This window comes from Dermochelys coriacea, chromosome 8, assembly GCF_009764565.3.
Source record: "Dermochelys coriacea isolate rDerCor1 chromosome 8, rDerCor1.pri.v4, whole genome shotgun sequence".
Lineage (NCBI taxonomy): Eukaryota > Metazoa > Chordata > Testudines > Dermochelyidae > Dermochelys > Dermochelys coriacea.
This window is the reverse complement of record NC_050075.1, coordinates 75,354,104-75,372,075: the sequence shown is the minus strand read 5'-3', so window position 1 is coordinate 75,372,075 and position 17,972 is coordinate 75,354,104. Positions and strand designations below refer to the sequence as shown.

General features: G+C 39.4%; 1 protein-coding gene across 4 annotated transcripts in view; it reads right to left on the bottom strand.

Annotated features, from left to right (window-relative positions):
- The window catches only part of GLMN (glomulin, FKBP associated protein), a 39,148-nt gene that overhangs the window by 2,250 nt on the left and 18,926 nt on the right, over positions 1 to 17,972 (bottom strand). For 2 of the 4 annotated variants that reach the window (XM_038414444.2, XM_038414441.2), the window contains exons 12-18: positions 17,881 to 17,922; positions 17,714 to 17,787; positions 17,286 to 17,370; positions 14,761 to 14,870; positions 8,304 to 8,367; positions 1,882 to 2,005; positions 156 to 238 (exon numbers count right to left, since the gene is read on the bottom strand). In XM_038414444.2, the coding sequence (XP_038270372.1) occupies positions 156 to 238; positions 1,882 to 2,005; positions 8,304 to 8,367; positions 14,761 to 14,870; positions 17,286 to 17,370; positions 17,714 to 17,787; positions 17,881 to 17,922 (582 nt within the window). Of the gene's footprint in view, positions 1 to 155; positions 239 to 1,881; positions 5,572 to 5,803; positions 8,368 to 14,760; positions 14,871 to 17,285; positions 17,371 to 17,713; positions 17,788 to 17,880; positions 17,923 to 17,972 lie in introns of those variants that run through there. The other 2 variants (XR_006273897.1, XR_006273898.1) reach the window with 2 other exon arrangements.

The following is a 17,972-nucleotide window of genomic DNA, read 5'->3' as shown; positions in this document are numbered from 1 at the left end:
ATGTCAAGAAAAATTCATGTTATTTATATTAGCACAAAGACATTTTTTTTCCTCAGTCAGCTCTAAATGTACACTTGCCTTCAGGTAAAAAAAAAAACAAAAACAACAACTGTCTAAATGCATTTGTATAACTTTGGGAAAAGGTATGAACTTACCTGAAGCTGCATTTCAGTGGTCATATTAGGCATCTTTTCCCCGCCAACTGTTACAGAAGAAACTGCTTTAGAATTGTGAGATTCTGCAAAAGAAAAGAACATATAGAGCAGCAGTGTGTTCCATCTAATTTTTAAATTAACATCTTCTATTACATTTATAAATTCTAAATTGTTAAATGTGTGTATCCAGTGATTGGTCAAGAGTTAAGAATGGAGAGCGCTGAATTCTAACAGAACGTAGACCTGAGGTGGCTCCAATAGCTTCAGTTTTCCATATGGCAGGTCACTGCATTACTAAGCTATTGGGCTGTTCTTTATATTAAGTGTTGCATATGAACTATTATTAGATGGGTTTCAAAAGATAAATCTTGTACTATAGTAAAATAGCAAGAGGTATATTATATTGTAGTACAAGACAATTTTATGAAGCTGCAAGTCACATAAAATGGAAAAATGCAAGAATTCCCACAGCACAATCCTGTCATCCATTTTTTATACCACTTTCTTTGAATAATAGATAGTTACACATGTAAAAAGATGGCAGGAGAAGGTCCGATGCCATGATTTAATTTATCTACCACTTAGATATTAATTTTATTGTTTAAGCAAAGACTGCTAGCTTCTCCATATTTTATCCATCCCCCTTTCTTGGTTTGCATTGCTTCTGAAGGCTGCAAGGGCAGTTCTGGAAACTGAGGAAAACAGTATCTCTTTTTAAACTTAATACTTGTAACTTACCAGAACAATGAAGTCTTACTTACAGTATCCTGATAATGGTTTAGTTTTACTATTCCACTGATATTACGAGTGAGATCTTCACTCCCACTCTGGCCTCTTCATACCAGATGAAAAGGTCAGAGAGGCAAAAAGGTGCCCTCAAAAGCCTCAGATTCAGCTGAGGGAGGATTCCTTTGTTGTAGGAACTAAGGAAGACAACCACAGGCTGCCTTCAGAGGAACCTCTCATGAGCCCTCCTCTAGAGGGCATACTCGGGTGAGACCATAGCACTACTGAGATTTTGGGCAGCCCTGCAGGCCAAGGGCAGCCAGGGCTGTTTAAATTTCATCAGAGGCCATGGAGCTGCACAAGCTCAGAAGTGTGCAAAGGGGGCTCAAAACCACCTTGGCTCCCACTCCTATGGGGCCTCTTAAAGAGGCCCAGCACAGAATCTCAACCTATGTGTCAAATATAACAAAACTGTACAATGTAATATTTCAGGACTTAAAATTGCATCTAGTAGTTCACATACCTGCTCTACCGCTCAAAAATACTTTAAAGCATGAATACTAAGTCAGAAGTAGCAGTGCAGAGCAATTTTTGAATGTCCACATGATATCACTCATGTTGAAACAATCTCCAAATCACATGTATTTTTCTATTAGCTTCCATAAGGCTTACATGTATGTGCACTTGGAAATAAACAGACCCTGAATAATGGCTACTTTTAATTGATAAATAGTCCATATTGCATGAAAAACTGAAGAAAGCATAGTAATGAAAACAAAGCCCACAGATTTGGCTTCTGACCCCTATTACATTATGAAAGTAGTTCCTAATGACAAATATGGTATCTACAGGGTTGTTGTGTGATCATTTTGAACCCAGCATATTTCAAATACTTCTACGTAAAATACAACCTACATAGTGTTCACGAACACTCATTTTTCTCACACCATTTCCACATCTAAAAGGACACATCTAAAGGATAGTAATGGAGACAACCAACCTCGTCTATTTTCCTTTTTACTCTTTATTTCTGCTTCATAATGTGCTTTTGACATATTAAGTCCTGTGTGCAAAGGCTTTAAGAAATTTTGCTCAATCTTGTTAAGTTCGGTCCATATACCAGTCTGTTCAAATTGGAAAAGAAAAAACGTTAGAAATCAGTTTTTAGCTAAGCCTTAGAACACAGTTTCTGTCCTAAACTGCTAGTCCAGGAAGGAAAAGGATTTACTCATCCTGTTGTGCTGACATGCACGTTTAAGCTGTTTGAATCCCCTCAACTTCCTTTGCCTTCCTATAACAGCATTTACATGCCTTATAAACCAGAGTTGAAATTATTCTCAAAACTGGGCCGTTAACACTGCACTACTAAGACAGAATTACATCATATGCTACACTCTGTTATGAAAGAAAATGTAACCAACCTAAATAAACAAGTACTGAAGTCTGTAGCAAGCTTCAGATAAACTAAAACGGGGTCTTTTACAGGAAATAATACAATCAGCATAGTATTCCTTGTTTTATTTTTGCTATTTCATGTTAATGGCACTATCGAAATTTTCAAGAGAAAACTGAAGGCTTAAACTGCTGGATAAGAGGAAGGTTGAGCTTTTGGCATGTAGGTTGAGGATTATAGCACATGGGGAAGGTGCATATTCTTTCATTCCCTCTTGCAGGCTAAGTTGGAAATGACTTGATATTTTTGTGGGGGATGAAGAAGGCTTAGAGCTTGTCTACACTACCTGCCAGTTCGACGGGCAGCAATCGATCCAGCGGGGGTCGATTTATCACATCTAGTATAGCTAGCTGAGCGCTCTCCTGTCAACTCCAGTACTCCACCAGAATGAAGAACACAAGTGGAGTTGACGGGAGAGCGTTAGCTATCAATTTAGCGCAGTGAAGACACCGCAATAAGTAGATCTAAGTACGTAGCTGAAGTTGCGTATCTTAGATCAACCTGCGCAGTAGTGTAGACAAGCCCTTGGACTCCTATTTCCCCATCCCAGCTTCCCCGCTAGTAATTCCAACAATGGATAAGCACCATACTTGTAGGTTTCTGCTAAAATGATAGGCAATGAAATAATTAATGTTGCTATTTAAATTATACCTAGATTTCAGAGTCAACAACCTATTAAGATGATTGGGGTAGTTCAACGTCTCTTATCCCGACTTCAGGTGGTCACTCTGCACATTCAGGTAGACAACATTTCTTGTTAACATCTGGAAGCTTATCTTCGGTGGAAATAATTTACTTAAGGGTTGGAAACTTCCTTTCCCTCCCCCACATTTTTAAAGCAAAAAGCTCAGATTCTGTGGCAAATTTCACGTACCTGGGCATGGGGCCTTGTTTATATTGCATCTAGTATGAGGTGCTCTATGGACAAGTAATTAGACATGGGACCTGCCCCGAAGACTTACATTCTAAGTTCTATCCCAATGGATCTGGCTACCTGTGTGTGTAAAGTCTGATCTACTCACTTTTTCCTACTTTTACTCCTGTTGCCAATGCAGAAGCAACACAGCTAAGAAAATATGTTATTTTCTAATCTAATTCAAACATGAACAGAATTATTTGCTAAGTACCCACTACAAAGCCAGATTCTGCCATAAGCTAACACCTGTGAAACTCTGCTTTGTGGATGCACCTATTATGCTGGACATTGTACAAACAATCCCTATCCCGAAAGGTTTGCAATCTAAAGACAAAACAGCTGAAGGGTAGGGGATGGGGATACAACATACTGTACTAGCAAATGAACATGGTGATGAATTGGGACAGCTCTGTTAGTAACGTGTATTGTAAATAGTTGGATTGTTGTTTTTTTTTTTTAAGGTAGCTAAGGGCATAATTTGACTTGCAGAATCTATTCCTAAGGATGAGGATGAGCCAGAAAAAAAAAATAAAAATCTATTTGGCTATCAAATCCAGGTGGCATATCAAAATCTGCTGGTAGGAAAAAAAAGTTTTTACAGTAAACTTAGCAAATTGGATGCTGAAGTCACTGAGAAAAACATGAAAGATTACAACTGGGGCTGGTCAAGACTTTTCTTTCTAAACCTTTTTTTGACGCAACTTGTTTTTTGACTTGACAATTTTTCACAAAGTGTCTACTTGCCACAGAAAATTGACTGTAGTTCAAAAAAAATAATTTACAAAAACAGAAAGTTTTTGCCACAGTACCTCATGGGAATTGTAGTTCAGGTTCCTCATGTCCCCATTCTTTTCTATGGGATGGGTTCCTCGGCTGGACTACATCTTCAATGATACACCATGATTAAGTTCTAATTGCACACAAAGTCTGCCTCACTTACACCTATGTAACTCCAAATTCTGTAACTGATAGCAGAATTTGAATATAATAGCGTGTAACTGAAGGCCAAATATGGTCTGAAGAATGGTGGTGATACAGGACCCAGAAACTACAGAACTATAATGTTCTCAAAGTTCCCTTCCCCAACCACATTAAAGTGATAAATATTTACAGATTAACTTCAGATTACAATTTTTTGCCTGTTAATAGTATATACTAGGGGTACCAGTATGTAGATTTTGGTGAGACTACTAATGTATGAACAGTGAAACAAATGGAATTTCTTAAAAGGTCATTAGGAAGTGCTCAGACCAGCGCCCACTCATACCAGAGTCCCCAAGTCTCAATTAAACACTAAAAAATACATATCTGGAATCAGTCTGGCTCACTTGTAGGCTAGAATTGTTAAAATAGGTATTAGAATTATAAGAATGTGTTTAGACTTTATTGAATGCTTGTGGGTTGCTGCATGCATTAATCTCACTTATAACATCTGTATCCCATATTGTCGGGTAATGTTTGAGTGGCTGTATTGTGAGCCTCAGTGATTGTGCAAATCACCAGAAAGGAGAGAGATGTTAATTAGCATGAAGGGCTTATCAACAGAAGGCATTACGTCCTTCCCAACAAGCAAGGTCAATCGACGCAAGACAAACTATTGTGGCATGTTAAAGAGGACAAAGGATGTTTGTTGTTCTGCTTTCTCCCTCACCCGTCTGCTGTGAAGATGAGTCATGCTAGTGGATTCCTCCCATCAGCTGAGTTTGCAACTCAAAGCACATGGCAAGAGTGGGATAAAAATTCCTAACAAGAAGGAGCTGATTATCTCTAAGCTTCTTGAATTCTGGGGTGGGGGGTAGGATGCAAAGTGTTTCTAGGTAAAAGCAAAAGATCCCCAGCTGCTTAGCCTGAGTTAGCTCTAAAGGACATACAAACTTTGCTGATTACAGAAGCTTGTATTATGTTTTGAAACTTAGGATCGTAACTCATTTGTGTATATGTTTACCTGCTTTAACCTTTTAAATAACTCTCTGGTTTCTTCTTCCTATTTTATAAATCTTTATATAGTTTGGCTACAAGCGTTGTCTTTGGTGTGAGATCTAAGCTACAATTGACATGGGGTAAGTGACTGGTCCTTTGCGACTCAGAGTAACCTGAATATTTCTATGATTCTTGGTGTAAGGGACCATCTATCACAAAAGTAGGCTCACCTGGGTGGCGAGACAGATCGGAGTAACAGAGGGCAATATCTGTGACTCAATATTAAGGATATTATTGTGCCAAAGTAGTTTACACTTGGTAATTTGTAGATGAAATCTAAGCATAGAACTCAAAACTAATTTAGGATTTGTGTCTTGGTTCCTAACAATCTCTGCCTGAGGCTGGCATTAATATTCTTAAAAAGAAAAGGAGTACTTGTGGCACCTTAGAGACTAACAAATTTATTAGAGCGTAAGCTTTTGTGAGCTACAGCTCACTTCATCGGTTGCATCCGATGAAGTGAGCTGTAGCTCACGAAAGCTTATGCTCTAATAAATTTGTTAGTCTCTAAGGTGCCACAAGTACTCCTTTTCTTTTTAAGAATACAGACTAACATGGCTGCTACTCTGAAACCTGTCATTAATATTCTTGAATCACTACAGGCAGCATTACAGTCATGTCCCTTCAATGGAACTAATTTAGAATCTGCAAGGTGACCAATGAACTTTCCCCAACTTTAGGTTCCTATATAAAGGGCATTAGGAAACAAGGAAAACTAGCTTGAAGGGAAGGTGTATTTATATTAGGAATAGTTTTAAAATAAAGCCTTTACTATGAGACCTGGTTGATGATAAAAACTGTTGAACTCTACGAATTGCAGGAACGTTGGTGTCTAATGACTTCGGGAAAAGAGTCAGTAGGACTTGCCTTTGTTATGGAGATAAGTGGCCTTTTCAGTACCGAAGTACAGTAAGAAAATTAAACATGTAAAATTCCAATGGCTCTTCAGTCTTCAATACTGTAGCTAAGCTGTGCAGGCTATGGCACTTAAAGAAATTATAGTTCAGCTGCTCAGAAATGCAACCTCATGTTAAGCCAGTTGTGAAATTTAAATAGAAATTGCTTCCTTGGCTATCTAAGAACATTTGTCCATCTAGATGCAGCTGGATGGGAGTGATTGCATACAAGAACAGATCAGTCAGTCATAAAACATTACACTGAAAAGCTACTACAACAGTTGAATGATTGGCATGGTCTGGGCTGATCTGAAATAGCACAGCCAATAATAAATATTGTTGACTGCTTCAGATGAGAAAGAGAAAAATAAGTCACGGGTCTGCTGATAAAGCTGAACAGTTAATCACATTTCCGACACTGTAAAATCTTGCTTTAAATTGAAGTTGAGTAAAAACTTCTACCACTTATATAAAATTGTAAACAGCCAGAATCCAGCATATAGAGAGGTGCATTGTTTCTCCCTTTCAGGCTATTGGCTAGGAGCTGTTAGAGCTTAAAGAAAATATATTAAAAAAATTGTTTGACAATTCCAACCTACACCGTAGGTTATTAACACCAAAATGGCTATAAAATACTTTATCATTTATGCTGTTTATTTTTTTCCATTTCAGTTAGGACAATACAATAGGATGGAGGGTTTCACTTGTCTATAGTAACAATTTCCAGATTATTTGCATTCAAACATCAAAGCACGAGAGAAATGTATTGATTCCCTGCTTGTACATATTTAAGACATAGTGTTCTGTCTGAAATTGCAGTGTAAGGTACTTTAATAAATGGTCTTCATGCATGAAACATTCTAGGCTATATCCGGTAAAGCAATGAAGTAGCCAGCCAGAAAAAGGTACAGGGTATGCAAAAAAGAGAGGTCAATATAAGAGCAGAGGTATGGATAAACACAGCCTATAGCTGTCAGAAAAAACTCATGTGGAAACCCTGACCACAACCAAAGCAGCAGAGCTATCTGCAAAATCAGAATGGCGTACAATCTTAAGCATGTTGCCCTTAGGAGGAAATAATGTACTGTTTTTTCCCCTCTCAGAGAAACAAAACAACATTTATCCCCTCCTCAGAGAAACAAAATTTATCCTAAGAAAGTAGTTCAATAAAACATATTTGCCAGGAGCAATTACAGCACTACAATCTAGTCCTATTTCCCTCCCAACCCCTTTTTGCCAAAATATCATCTGCTTTGTTTGAAAATCTTTGTCTTGACAGGGGAATTGGGATTTCACAGCATGATATATTATGCAAAATATATTAACATTGCTGCAGGGTCTTGGTGAACTGAGAAAGTACCAGGAAGCTATTTCATATTGTTTTAGTTGAAGGATTTGGAAACCTGAGGAGAATAAATAGCTCTTCCATTATCAGTGTTTGGTTTTTTTAATTTATATCTATTGTTTAAGATGTTCTGCAATTTTTTGCTAATTTGGGACAGGCATATCAATCCTTATGTTATTTCAATAATGCAGATCTGAGAAGCATTGATTTGGCTTGAATACCCAGTGGAGTTATTGACATTTACCAAAAATGCAGTTGCAGAAGGGGTTGGAAATACAGGATTTTTTTTTTTACATGATTAAAAACAAAAGCTATTCAATGCTGAGTTGTCAAAATGCTTAGGGAGACACCCTGACACTAAAATAAATTCTCTTCCATGCCACTTAAAACTAAATGATAAAGAGGCTTCCTTGAATAATGAAGCAATTCTAAAACTTCAAAGGTTTGTAGAAGATCCCGTCTAAAAAGCTTTACAATGCTTGGTGGAAGTTAACCCTTCCTAAGTATCTGTATACAAGTAAAAGTATATTTATTATTTTTGGAATACTGGCTATATACTTTATTTTATGGCGATATCATCTGGAATTACAGGTGCTGACCTGGCTTTCTGGTGGAGATAGAACAACACTAAACTTGCTGAAAAAATAGTCAGTGAGTAAGCATTTAACTTTCACCACTATAAACTTCAAAATTTTCTGAACACCATTAACAAAAACATTCTCACTGGATATTGAATAAAGACTTTTTTTTGCAGCAGCTGCTAACTTTGTCATGAACTGGCACAGCTATTGTTTTTAAACTGAAAAGATAGCTTTTTAAATCAATCACTTACTTGATTGTCGTATTCGTTATCCTTAATGAATAAATATCTCAATAGATTTAGTGAGGCCATAATCCTATGAATTAGAAATGTACAATTCATCACTTAAGAGTGCAGATTTACATTAAGATTGACAGTAATTTAATTTGTTCCTGAAAAAACACCAACTGGTATAAAACACAGCAGCCCATTTGTTTAGTAATACAGGTCAACCTAGTGCATCTTTCTGCACTGGCTTCCAACTGACTAGACTCTAGTTCAAAGGCTCTGTGATATTCAGAGCCTTCCCTGGGATGGCCCAATGAAACCTCCCCACAAGAAGGGCATAAGCAAAAGAAAAAGGAAGCACTATCCTTCTCCTCCTTCCTACTCCCCTAAGGGGCTTGAACACTCTTGAGGCAAGCAGTTTTTCTCCAAATTCCTCTGGATTTGAACATCTCAGTACTGACTACCTGACTCCTCTCAGGTTCAGATTCCAGTAACACCTTCAAGGCCTGAAAGGGGATCTGCTGTTGAGGCTACTGGCAATCATTCTGCATGCTTTTCTTCTGCCTGACTGCCTATACCAATTTCTCTAGTCATAATCCAGGATCACCTTGGGGTACCTTTGACCCCTTCAGAGATGAATCTAGAAGATGCCCTGCTTAAATCTTGAGACTCTGTCAGCTTCCCTCACCTCAGATCCAGAAATTATGAAAGGATCTCATAGAGGGTCCTCTTCAGCAGTCCATGTGGCCCTATGTCCAGGGCTCCACAAAAGCCCTGTGGGAGGCTGAGATACCAGCTCTGGCACAGACCTCAATACCAGTATCCGTTCCAACATGGTGACCTCCCTCAGCACTCATATGCATCTATACCTCATCTGGTGCCAACCAAAGCCTTCCTTGCCAGCAATGATACCAGCACTGCAAAGACCTGCCTCTAGCTGAGAAATGGGATGAGACTCCTTCAGAGGAGCCACATGAGTCCCCTTTGGAGAACTTCTGTAGCTCTTTACCTTCCCGGTAAGAAGAACATGAAGGTTCCTGGATCAACACAAGTGCTGCTTGAAACCAGTGGTGGCTAGCCCAAGTATTTCACAGATGGAGACAACCAGAATAGACCACTGTGTGTCAAACAAAACACCAAATACCAAATGCCAAGTACACACAAAGACAAAAGTTTTCTTAGATGTGTTCCTACTATATGTCTTCCTCCGATTCCCTTGATACCAAGTGTTATAAAGATCAGGTTGGACAGAGACAACATCCTATTAATAGCCTCAGTGTGACCTCATCGTCACTGGCAGCCACACCTTCTGCAGCTGGCCAGAGAACCACGGTACTTGCTGCCTCTGCTTCCAAACCTCCTATCTCAACAGTAAGGAAGGATTCTGCATTCCAACCCAGAGATATTCCACTTGCAGCCTGAAGGATAACCTGCTGACTAATATGAGGGTTCACACCATTCTCTTGCAATCCACGAAGGGCTCCACCCTGCTATAAACAAAACTGGAAACCGTTTACTATCTGGGACACTAGTAAATAAGTGACTCCATCCTGAGCTTGGGCCCATGCAATCCTAGAGTACTTTATAAACTTTAAGTCTCAGGACTTAGGTTTAGCCTCCTCATATTGCTGTTCATATGGCAGCAATATCTGCTCATCACAATTACATTAAGGAGAATCCTGTCTTCCATACTAAGATCTCCGGATTTCTTAAGGGCATGGTAAATAAATTCCCCCAATTAAGGAGCCCCGGCGTTTATGGGAAACTAAATCTTGACCCAACAAAGCTGACAGGCCCTCATTATGAGCTTCTCATGCAACTCCCTCTCACACACTTAGTGATTAAAACAGCCTTCTCAATAGCAATTACATCTGCTAGGAGGGTGAGTTAGCTTAGTGCTTTGAATATTCCACCTTATACTCTGGCCCACAAGGACAAAGTCACCATGAAGCCCCATACCAGCTTCATGCTTAAGGTGGTCTCAGATTTCCACCTATCTCAATGTATTTCCGTCCCCATGTTCTTCCCCAGACCTCATTCCTACCCTTGGAAGCCTACCTAGATATAAAAGGAGTAATCAGTTTTTACCTGGAAAAGACCAAACTCTTTAGAAAACCCATTAAGTTATCTGCAATATAAAGAAAGATGCCAGGGAGAACCCACTACGGAACAGATACTCATATACAGTTGTTACGTCCCACCTAGGAAACCCCGTTTTAAAGACCCATTCTGCAAGAGCCACCACAGCATCAGTAGCATGCCTTAGGCAGGTTCCTCTGGTAGAGATAAGCAAAGCATCAACCTGGAGTTCTGTGCTAGACCCACTCCTTCAATTGAGTATCGTGCTCTGATGACCGGTTTGGGAAAGCCGTGCTCCAGTCCATATTTAGTGAAGAACTCCATGTCCACCCTCCACCTGCTGGAGCACTTCTTACTGTTTTATCTCAAATGGGAAAACACTGAGACTCTCTTTAACAAAAAGAGGTTAGTTCTTGAAGAACAAAAGTATCTCTGTGCACTCACACTACCTGCCAACTTCCCTTCTGCCTCAGATTTCTATATAATGTCTGCGGTTAGGGAGATTTAGACTTGAAATCAGACGAAGGTTTTTAACCATCAGAGGAGTGAAGTTTTGGAATAACCTTCCAAGGGAAGCAGGGAGGCAAAAGATCTATCTGGTTTTAAGATTCTACTCGATAAGTTTATGGAGGAGATGGTATGATGGGATAATGGGATTTTGGTAAGTAATTGATCTTTAAATATTCAGGGTAAATAGGCCAAATCCCCTGAGATGGGATATTAGATGGATGGGATCTGATTTACTATAGAAAACTCTTTCCTGGGTATCTGGCTGGTGAATCTTGCCCATGTGCTCAGGGTTTGGCTGATTGCCATGTTTGGGGTCGGGAGGGAGTTTTCCTCCAGGGCAGATTGGAGAGGCCCTGGAGGTTTTTTTGCCTTCCTTTGTAGCATGGGGCATGGTTGACTGGAGGGAGGCTTCTCTGCTCCCTCGAAGTTTTGAACCATGATTTGAGGACTTCAATAGCTCAGACATGGGTGAGGTTTTTCATAGGAGTGGGTGGGTGACATTCTGTGGCCTGCGCTGTGCAGGAGGTCGGACTAGATGATCAGAGTGGTCCCTTCTGACCTTAGTATCTATGAATCTATGAGAAGAAATTGAAACTGTTGTGGGATGATGCACTTCCTTATATACAGTAGGGCAATGACATCACCCTCGCATGAGCTCTCGTGTTGAAGGAGCATCATTCAAGGTAGTTCTGCAGCTCGATGCCAGGATATTACATCTCACAGAAGAACTAGCACAGGTGACACTTAAAGAACAATAGTTACTAGTAAGTAACCTCTTATTGCTATTAATGTTGATAAAGGCAAAGTAATGCACATTGGAAAACATAAAACTAACTATACATATACAATGATGGGGTCTAAATTAGCTGTTACCACTCAAGAAAGAGATCTTGGAGTCACTGTGGATAGTTCTCTGAAATCATCCACTCAATGTGCAGCAGCAGTCAAAAAAGCGAACAGAATTTTGGGAATCATCAAAAATGGGACAGATAAGACAGAAAATATCATATTGCCTCTATATAAATCCATAGTACACCACACCTTGAATACTGCATGCACATGTCGTTGCCCCATCTCAAAAAAAGATATATTGGAATTGGAAAAGGTTCAGAAAAGGGCAACAAAAATTATTAGGGGTATGGAACGGCTTCCGTATGAGGAGAGATTAATAAGACTGGGACTTTTCAGCTTGGAAAAGAGGCAACTAAGGGGGGATATGATAGAGGTCTATAAAATCATGAGTGGTATAGAGCAAGTAAATAAGGAAGTGTTACTTACTTCTCATAATACAAAAACAAAGGATCACCAAATGATATTAATAGGTAGCAGGTTTAAAACAAATACAAGAAAGTATTTTTTCACACAATGCACTGTCAACCTCTGGAACTCCTTGCCAGAGCGTGTTCTGAAAGCCAGTACTATAACGGGGTTCCTAAGGGAGCTAGGTAGATTCATGGAAGATAGGTCCATCAATAGCTATTAGCCAGGATCGGCAGGAATGGTGTCTCTAGCCTCTGTTTGTCAGAAGCTGGGATTGGGTGACAGGGCATGGATCACTTTATGATAACCTATCTGTTCATTCCCTTTGGGGCACCTGCCGTTGGCCACTGTCAGAGGACAGGATACTGGGCTTGATGGATCTTTGGTCTGACCAAGTATGGCCATTCTCATGCTAGTTTCAACTTAATACAGTCATGACCTTTTCTACTGCAATGCTGCACTCCACTGAAAGGGTAGTGTCATAGGATGACACTGGCCCTTTAAAGAGGAAAGAGACCAGTACACTTGTCACTAGTCAGCTGACTCCAATTAGGCTTAAAAGAGGGTGCCGAGGCCCTATGGGGGAGGTCCCGCAAGGAAGAGCCAAGTAAGAGCTGCGTGAGGGGAAACTGAAAGAGTCAGAAGGGGCAGTGAGAGCTGTTCGAGGGAAAGAGCTCAAGGAGAGCAGTAACCATGAGCTGCTGGTGATGAGTTCTCCGAAAAACTGTCAAGGACTGGCTAGAGCTGGTGAACCCTGCTGAGTTGCAAGAAGGCTTGTGCAGTGGCCCCTAGGAAGATGGGAAGGACCAGCATGGTCAGTGAAAGCTGGGATCAGAAACAAGGAAGGGACAGTTCCTTGAGCAGGACAGGGGTAGGACTCACAGGCCAGGAGGCCTGAGGAGCATAACACTGCAGGGAGCTCTCGGCAGAAGACTCAAGTGGAGGGCTGTTGGAGGAGCCCAAGAACAAAAGATTGTTTCTAGAGGGAGTTGCCTCTGAACAGGGGTAGGATTCACAAGCAGGAGTCCTGGTGGAGTAAAGCACTGCAGGGAGCCCTCTTGCAGGAGACCTGAATTGGAGGCTACTGGAAAAGACTTGAGAGTTCTGAGACCTGCTTTTCACCCACAGGTAGATGGCCTGGAGAGTGGGACCCTAGAACAGGGGTTAAAGGAACTGAGACAGAGTAGTTAATGACTCTCAGGTGACTAGGGAAGAGTGACCTTTGAAGGGTATTGAAGAGCTGCTGCATTGTAACCTTGTTTTACTTTGGGATTTTGCAAAGAAATGTTTTATTATCAGGTAAAGCAGACTGTGAAGAACTTCAAAAAGATCTCACAAAACTAAGTGATTGGGTAACAAAATGGCAAATGAAATTTAATGTGGATAAATGTAAAGTAATGCACATTGGAAAAAATAACCCCAATTATACATACAATATGAAGGGGGATAATTTAGCTACAACTAATCAGGAGAAAGAATTTGGAGTCATCGTGGATAGTTCTCTGAAGACATCCACGCAGTGTGCAACAACAGTCAAAAAAGCAAACGAGATGTTAGGAATCATTTAAAAAGGGATAGAGAATAAGACGGAGAATATCTTATTGCCCTTACATAAATCCATGGTATGCCCACATCTTGAATACTGTGTACAATGTGGTCCCCTCATCTCAAAAAAGATATATACTGGCATTAGAAAAGGTTCAGAAAAGAGCAACTAAAATGATTAGGGGTTTGGAATGGGTCCCATATGAAGAGAGATTAAAGAGGGTAGGACATTTCAGTTTGGAAAAAAGGAGACTAAGGGGGGATATGATAGAGGTATATAAAATCATGAGTGGTGTGGAGAAAGTGAATAAGGAAAAGTTATTTACTTGTTCCCATAATATAAGAACTATGGGCCACCAAATGAAATTAATGGGCAGCAGGTTTAAAACAATTTTTTTTTTTTAAGTTCTTCTTAAGTTTTTCACACAGTGCACAGTCAACCTGTGGAACTCCTTGCCTGAGGAGGTTGTGAAGGCTAGGACTGTAACAGGATTTAAAGAGAACTAGATAAATTCATGGAGGTTAAGTCCACGAATGGCTATTAGCCAGGATGGGTAAGGAATGGTGTCCCTAGCCTCTGTTTGTGAGAGGGTGGAGATGGATGGCAGGAGAGAGATCACTTGATCAGCACCTGTTAGGTTCACTTCCTCTGGGGCACTTGGTATTGGCCACTGTTGGCAGACAGGATACTGGGCTGGATGGATCTTTGGTCTGATCCAGTATGGCCATTCTTATGTTCTTAGGTGTCAGTGACTTTTTTTATATCAGGGTTTGAATTTGCCACTAAAGAGAGACAATATTCCTTTGCATGGATGGATTCCAACTGGATGGAAACTGAGGCAGATGTGCATGTCATGCAATGGCCTGCCATAGGAGGGCACTCCAGGCAGGGACTAGTTTATTTAACTAATAATTTCTCTGGTTCTAAAATTCTGAGACAAACTGATACTCTCCTCATAGATTATGCAGCAGTCACTTGCTTAATTGCACTTTGTCATTAAATAAAAATATGGGCAATCTTCAAATTACACACACACACACACACACACACAGATTTAGATTTACTCTAGTTCTGATTATATCTCACCTATCTGAGTTTTGGAGAAGATCTGTTTCAGCTCCTTCAGGAAGCAACAGCACTAAATCTAGAAGTGAAACCAGCTGGGGTCCAGTAAACCACTTACTGTCATTTGCTTTCTGGAAAGCAGTAGAGAAAGAGGAGAAAGTTTAAATTCACACTTTGCGTAATCATGTAGTATAACAATATGACCACTGGACAGTGTCTGAAAACGAGGAAATCAATTTACGGAAAAAGATGTATACAGATTACCATAAAATGATCAAAATACACTAATATTCTCAAGATCAGACATTTCCACACTTTTCCCCAGCTCACCCACTCAAGCTATCCATTCTATTCTTATCTGAGTCATCAGACTCTCTTCCCATTTCTACTCTTCCCAGCCCCATCTAACCACACTATTCTTTGAGTCTGTTAATATGATATTTAAATCAAATGGCTCAGCCACTGTTGAGCAATGTTAGGCACACTCTGTCACATGGTTCAAGTATGCTGCTATTGCAGGACTTATAGCTCCCAACAACCTAACAAACTAGGTTGGGGACTAGGACCAGGAATCAGACCCAGATGTCCTACATGACTGGGAACACACTAGGCCAGACCCAGAAACTCTTTAAATTAAAAGTAAAAAGACATCAATGCAATGTTATAAGTGAGAATTTAAATACATAAACCAGCAAATTCAAAGTTATAGTTCCTATGAAACTAACTTGACCCCCTTGCACAAAGTATTCTGTCTTATTATATTTAATACAAATTTTAGTGTATGTAATGTGGCTACTTTATGGGTGGCTGTGGGAATTATGGCTTTGAATTTTTATTTTTTTTTTGTAGCAGAGACTAACTCATAATATTGAATTAACCTGAATTTTTAAAAAATCCAAATAAGGGTATTAAAGAAAAAAAAAAAGAAGCGTGCCAGTGAGTTTGGCTATGCATAATCAAACCCACACTTACTTTAAATGTTATGCACCAGAAGCATAACAGTAGTAATTACAGGCACTGGGGCCCCAACAGAGGCTACCAGACCTTCTAGAATTCCTCATGCCCTCTTCAGAGTAATAGGTGATAATAATAGTAATAATAGTAGGTGAGTAATGCAAGGATGGGAACAGTTGATGGGAGGGATCTTTCAGTACTTATATGACTCCCACCAGCAATGCAGAATCCAAGTACTTCACATTAATGATCATTTTCTCCTAACACCTGGGTGAGGTACAAAAGTATTATCACCATTTTACAGATGGGAAACAGAGAGAGCAAAACAAAAGTTTTCAAACCTGGGTGCCTAAAGGTAGGTTCCTAAACCTATATTTGGACACAAAGCTAATAGTGGCCTATCTCAGAAGTGCCAAGGACCAACAAATCCCACTGAAGTAAATGGAAACAGCAGGCCATGTGCACCTTTGAAAAATCAGGCCATTTTTAGTTTAGGCACTTTCACTGGAAAACTTTGGCCTAAGCAACTTGCACAAGATACCACAAGAAGTCTGTGCAGAGTCAGGAACTGAACCCAGATCCTCTGAGCCCAATCTAGTACCTCAACCAAAAGAGCATCTTTTCTCTGTCCTTTGGATAAAGAACTATGGGATGCTATCCCAATATCAGTAAGGAAAACAACATACTTTTGAGACTAAGCATGAGAAACTGCTGCACAAACGGTAATTTTAGGAGAATTCATTGAAAATAGCTTAGAATGAAACAGTCATCTCAATCATACATTATCTTACTACTGCTGTTATGTTATAATGAAGTGTCATGTCACAGCATGTGTGGGACAGAGAGAAGTGGTTAATTACTCTGGTGGATATTAACACCACCCTCAAGTAAAATTAGAAGGATACCTACCAACAAAGCCCCAATTCAGGAAGGCATCCTGAGTCAGGACAACAATGTCAATGGGATGCAAGCATGTACGGAAGTGTTTTTCTAAATCATGGCCAGAAGAGTGATCTTTAGAAAGCTGGGTGTGCATACTATCATTGCAGTGGTAGCATCACCTGCTAAGATTCCCCAACACCTCCCATTATCAGACCTGTTTTTATATACTTATATAACTTTGCCAAACTTTAATCATTTGGGCTAAAATGGTTCCATGCTGGGTATCTACCTCAAACTATTTCTTTCTTAAATTTCAATGGAAACAGTTCAGTAGCTTCCAAGAAGAGAAAAATACATTTTGCCCATGTTAAAAAAAAATCTGGTAACCTCTTCTTTGAAAAACTCAAGTGCACTCCTGCTTTGGAGCAGCAGCTACAGAGAAAATCAGACTTCAGCCTATAAATAAAATAGTTGTGTAATTATAGATTGTATCATAATGCATAACCCTAAGGAGGACAAATTAATGTTGCACAGGCAACTTTAATTCTTGCATTTCTTAACTTTAAATATGCAAGGTCAAGCACTCAAATCTCCTTTTAACACAGTATTTTCATATGTAATACATAAATAATGTGGCGCCTAAACTATATGAATTCTTTAAAAATGGTATTGAAAGCACTTTCTAAAGTAGGAACTTATAATATTCTCACCTTTAATGATAAATCAATCTGATTTTTGATATTTTGTATAACATGGCCTTCTACGCCAGCGTGGTTGCTTGTCTTCAATAAACACCTTTAAAGTAAAATAGAGAAACACAGTATCTTCTAGATATTGCATTATATTTCATTGAAAAAAATCTAGATTAAATTCTGGCCTTATAGAAATAAATGGGAGTTTTGCCATTGACTTCAAGGGGGCCAGAATTTTACCCCTAATCTTTGGAGTTCACAAAAGGGCTGGCTTCAGTGTTTTGTTTTTTAGTAACAAGAAAACTAAAATCAATTGCCATTGTCATGAAATTAACATGGTAGCTCCTATGTGAGCTCCTATGCAGTTACCGTGATTTCTGACTGAGTTACTAGGCAATTAAATTGCATCAAGACATGTTTTTCTGCATTTTATGCAGGATGCATACCTGAACAAAGTGTATTTTCCCTCTGCATCAAACTTGTCTATATATAACTGCAATATCTTCAAACTCTTCTTTCGCTAAAAGAAAAAAATTCTATGAAGACATTTGCAGTTAATTAAAATAAAACAAATTTAGCATTTTCTAACCCCCAGAATGATTAAATTACATACCAGATGCTCTATAGGACAAAGGGTCATCACTTTAACCAAATCCTGCAGTTGGAAAAAAGTACAAAAAGTTTGGTTGTACCTACACAATTGTA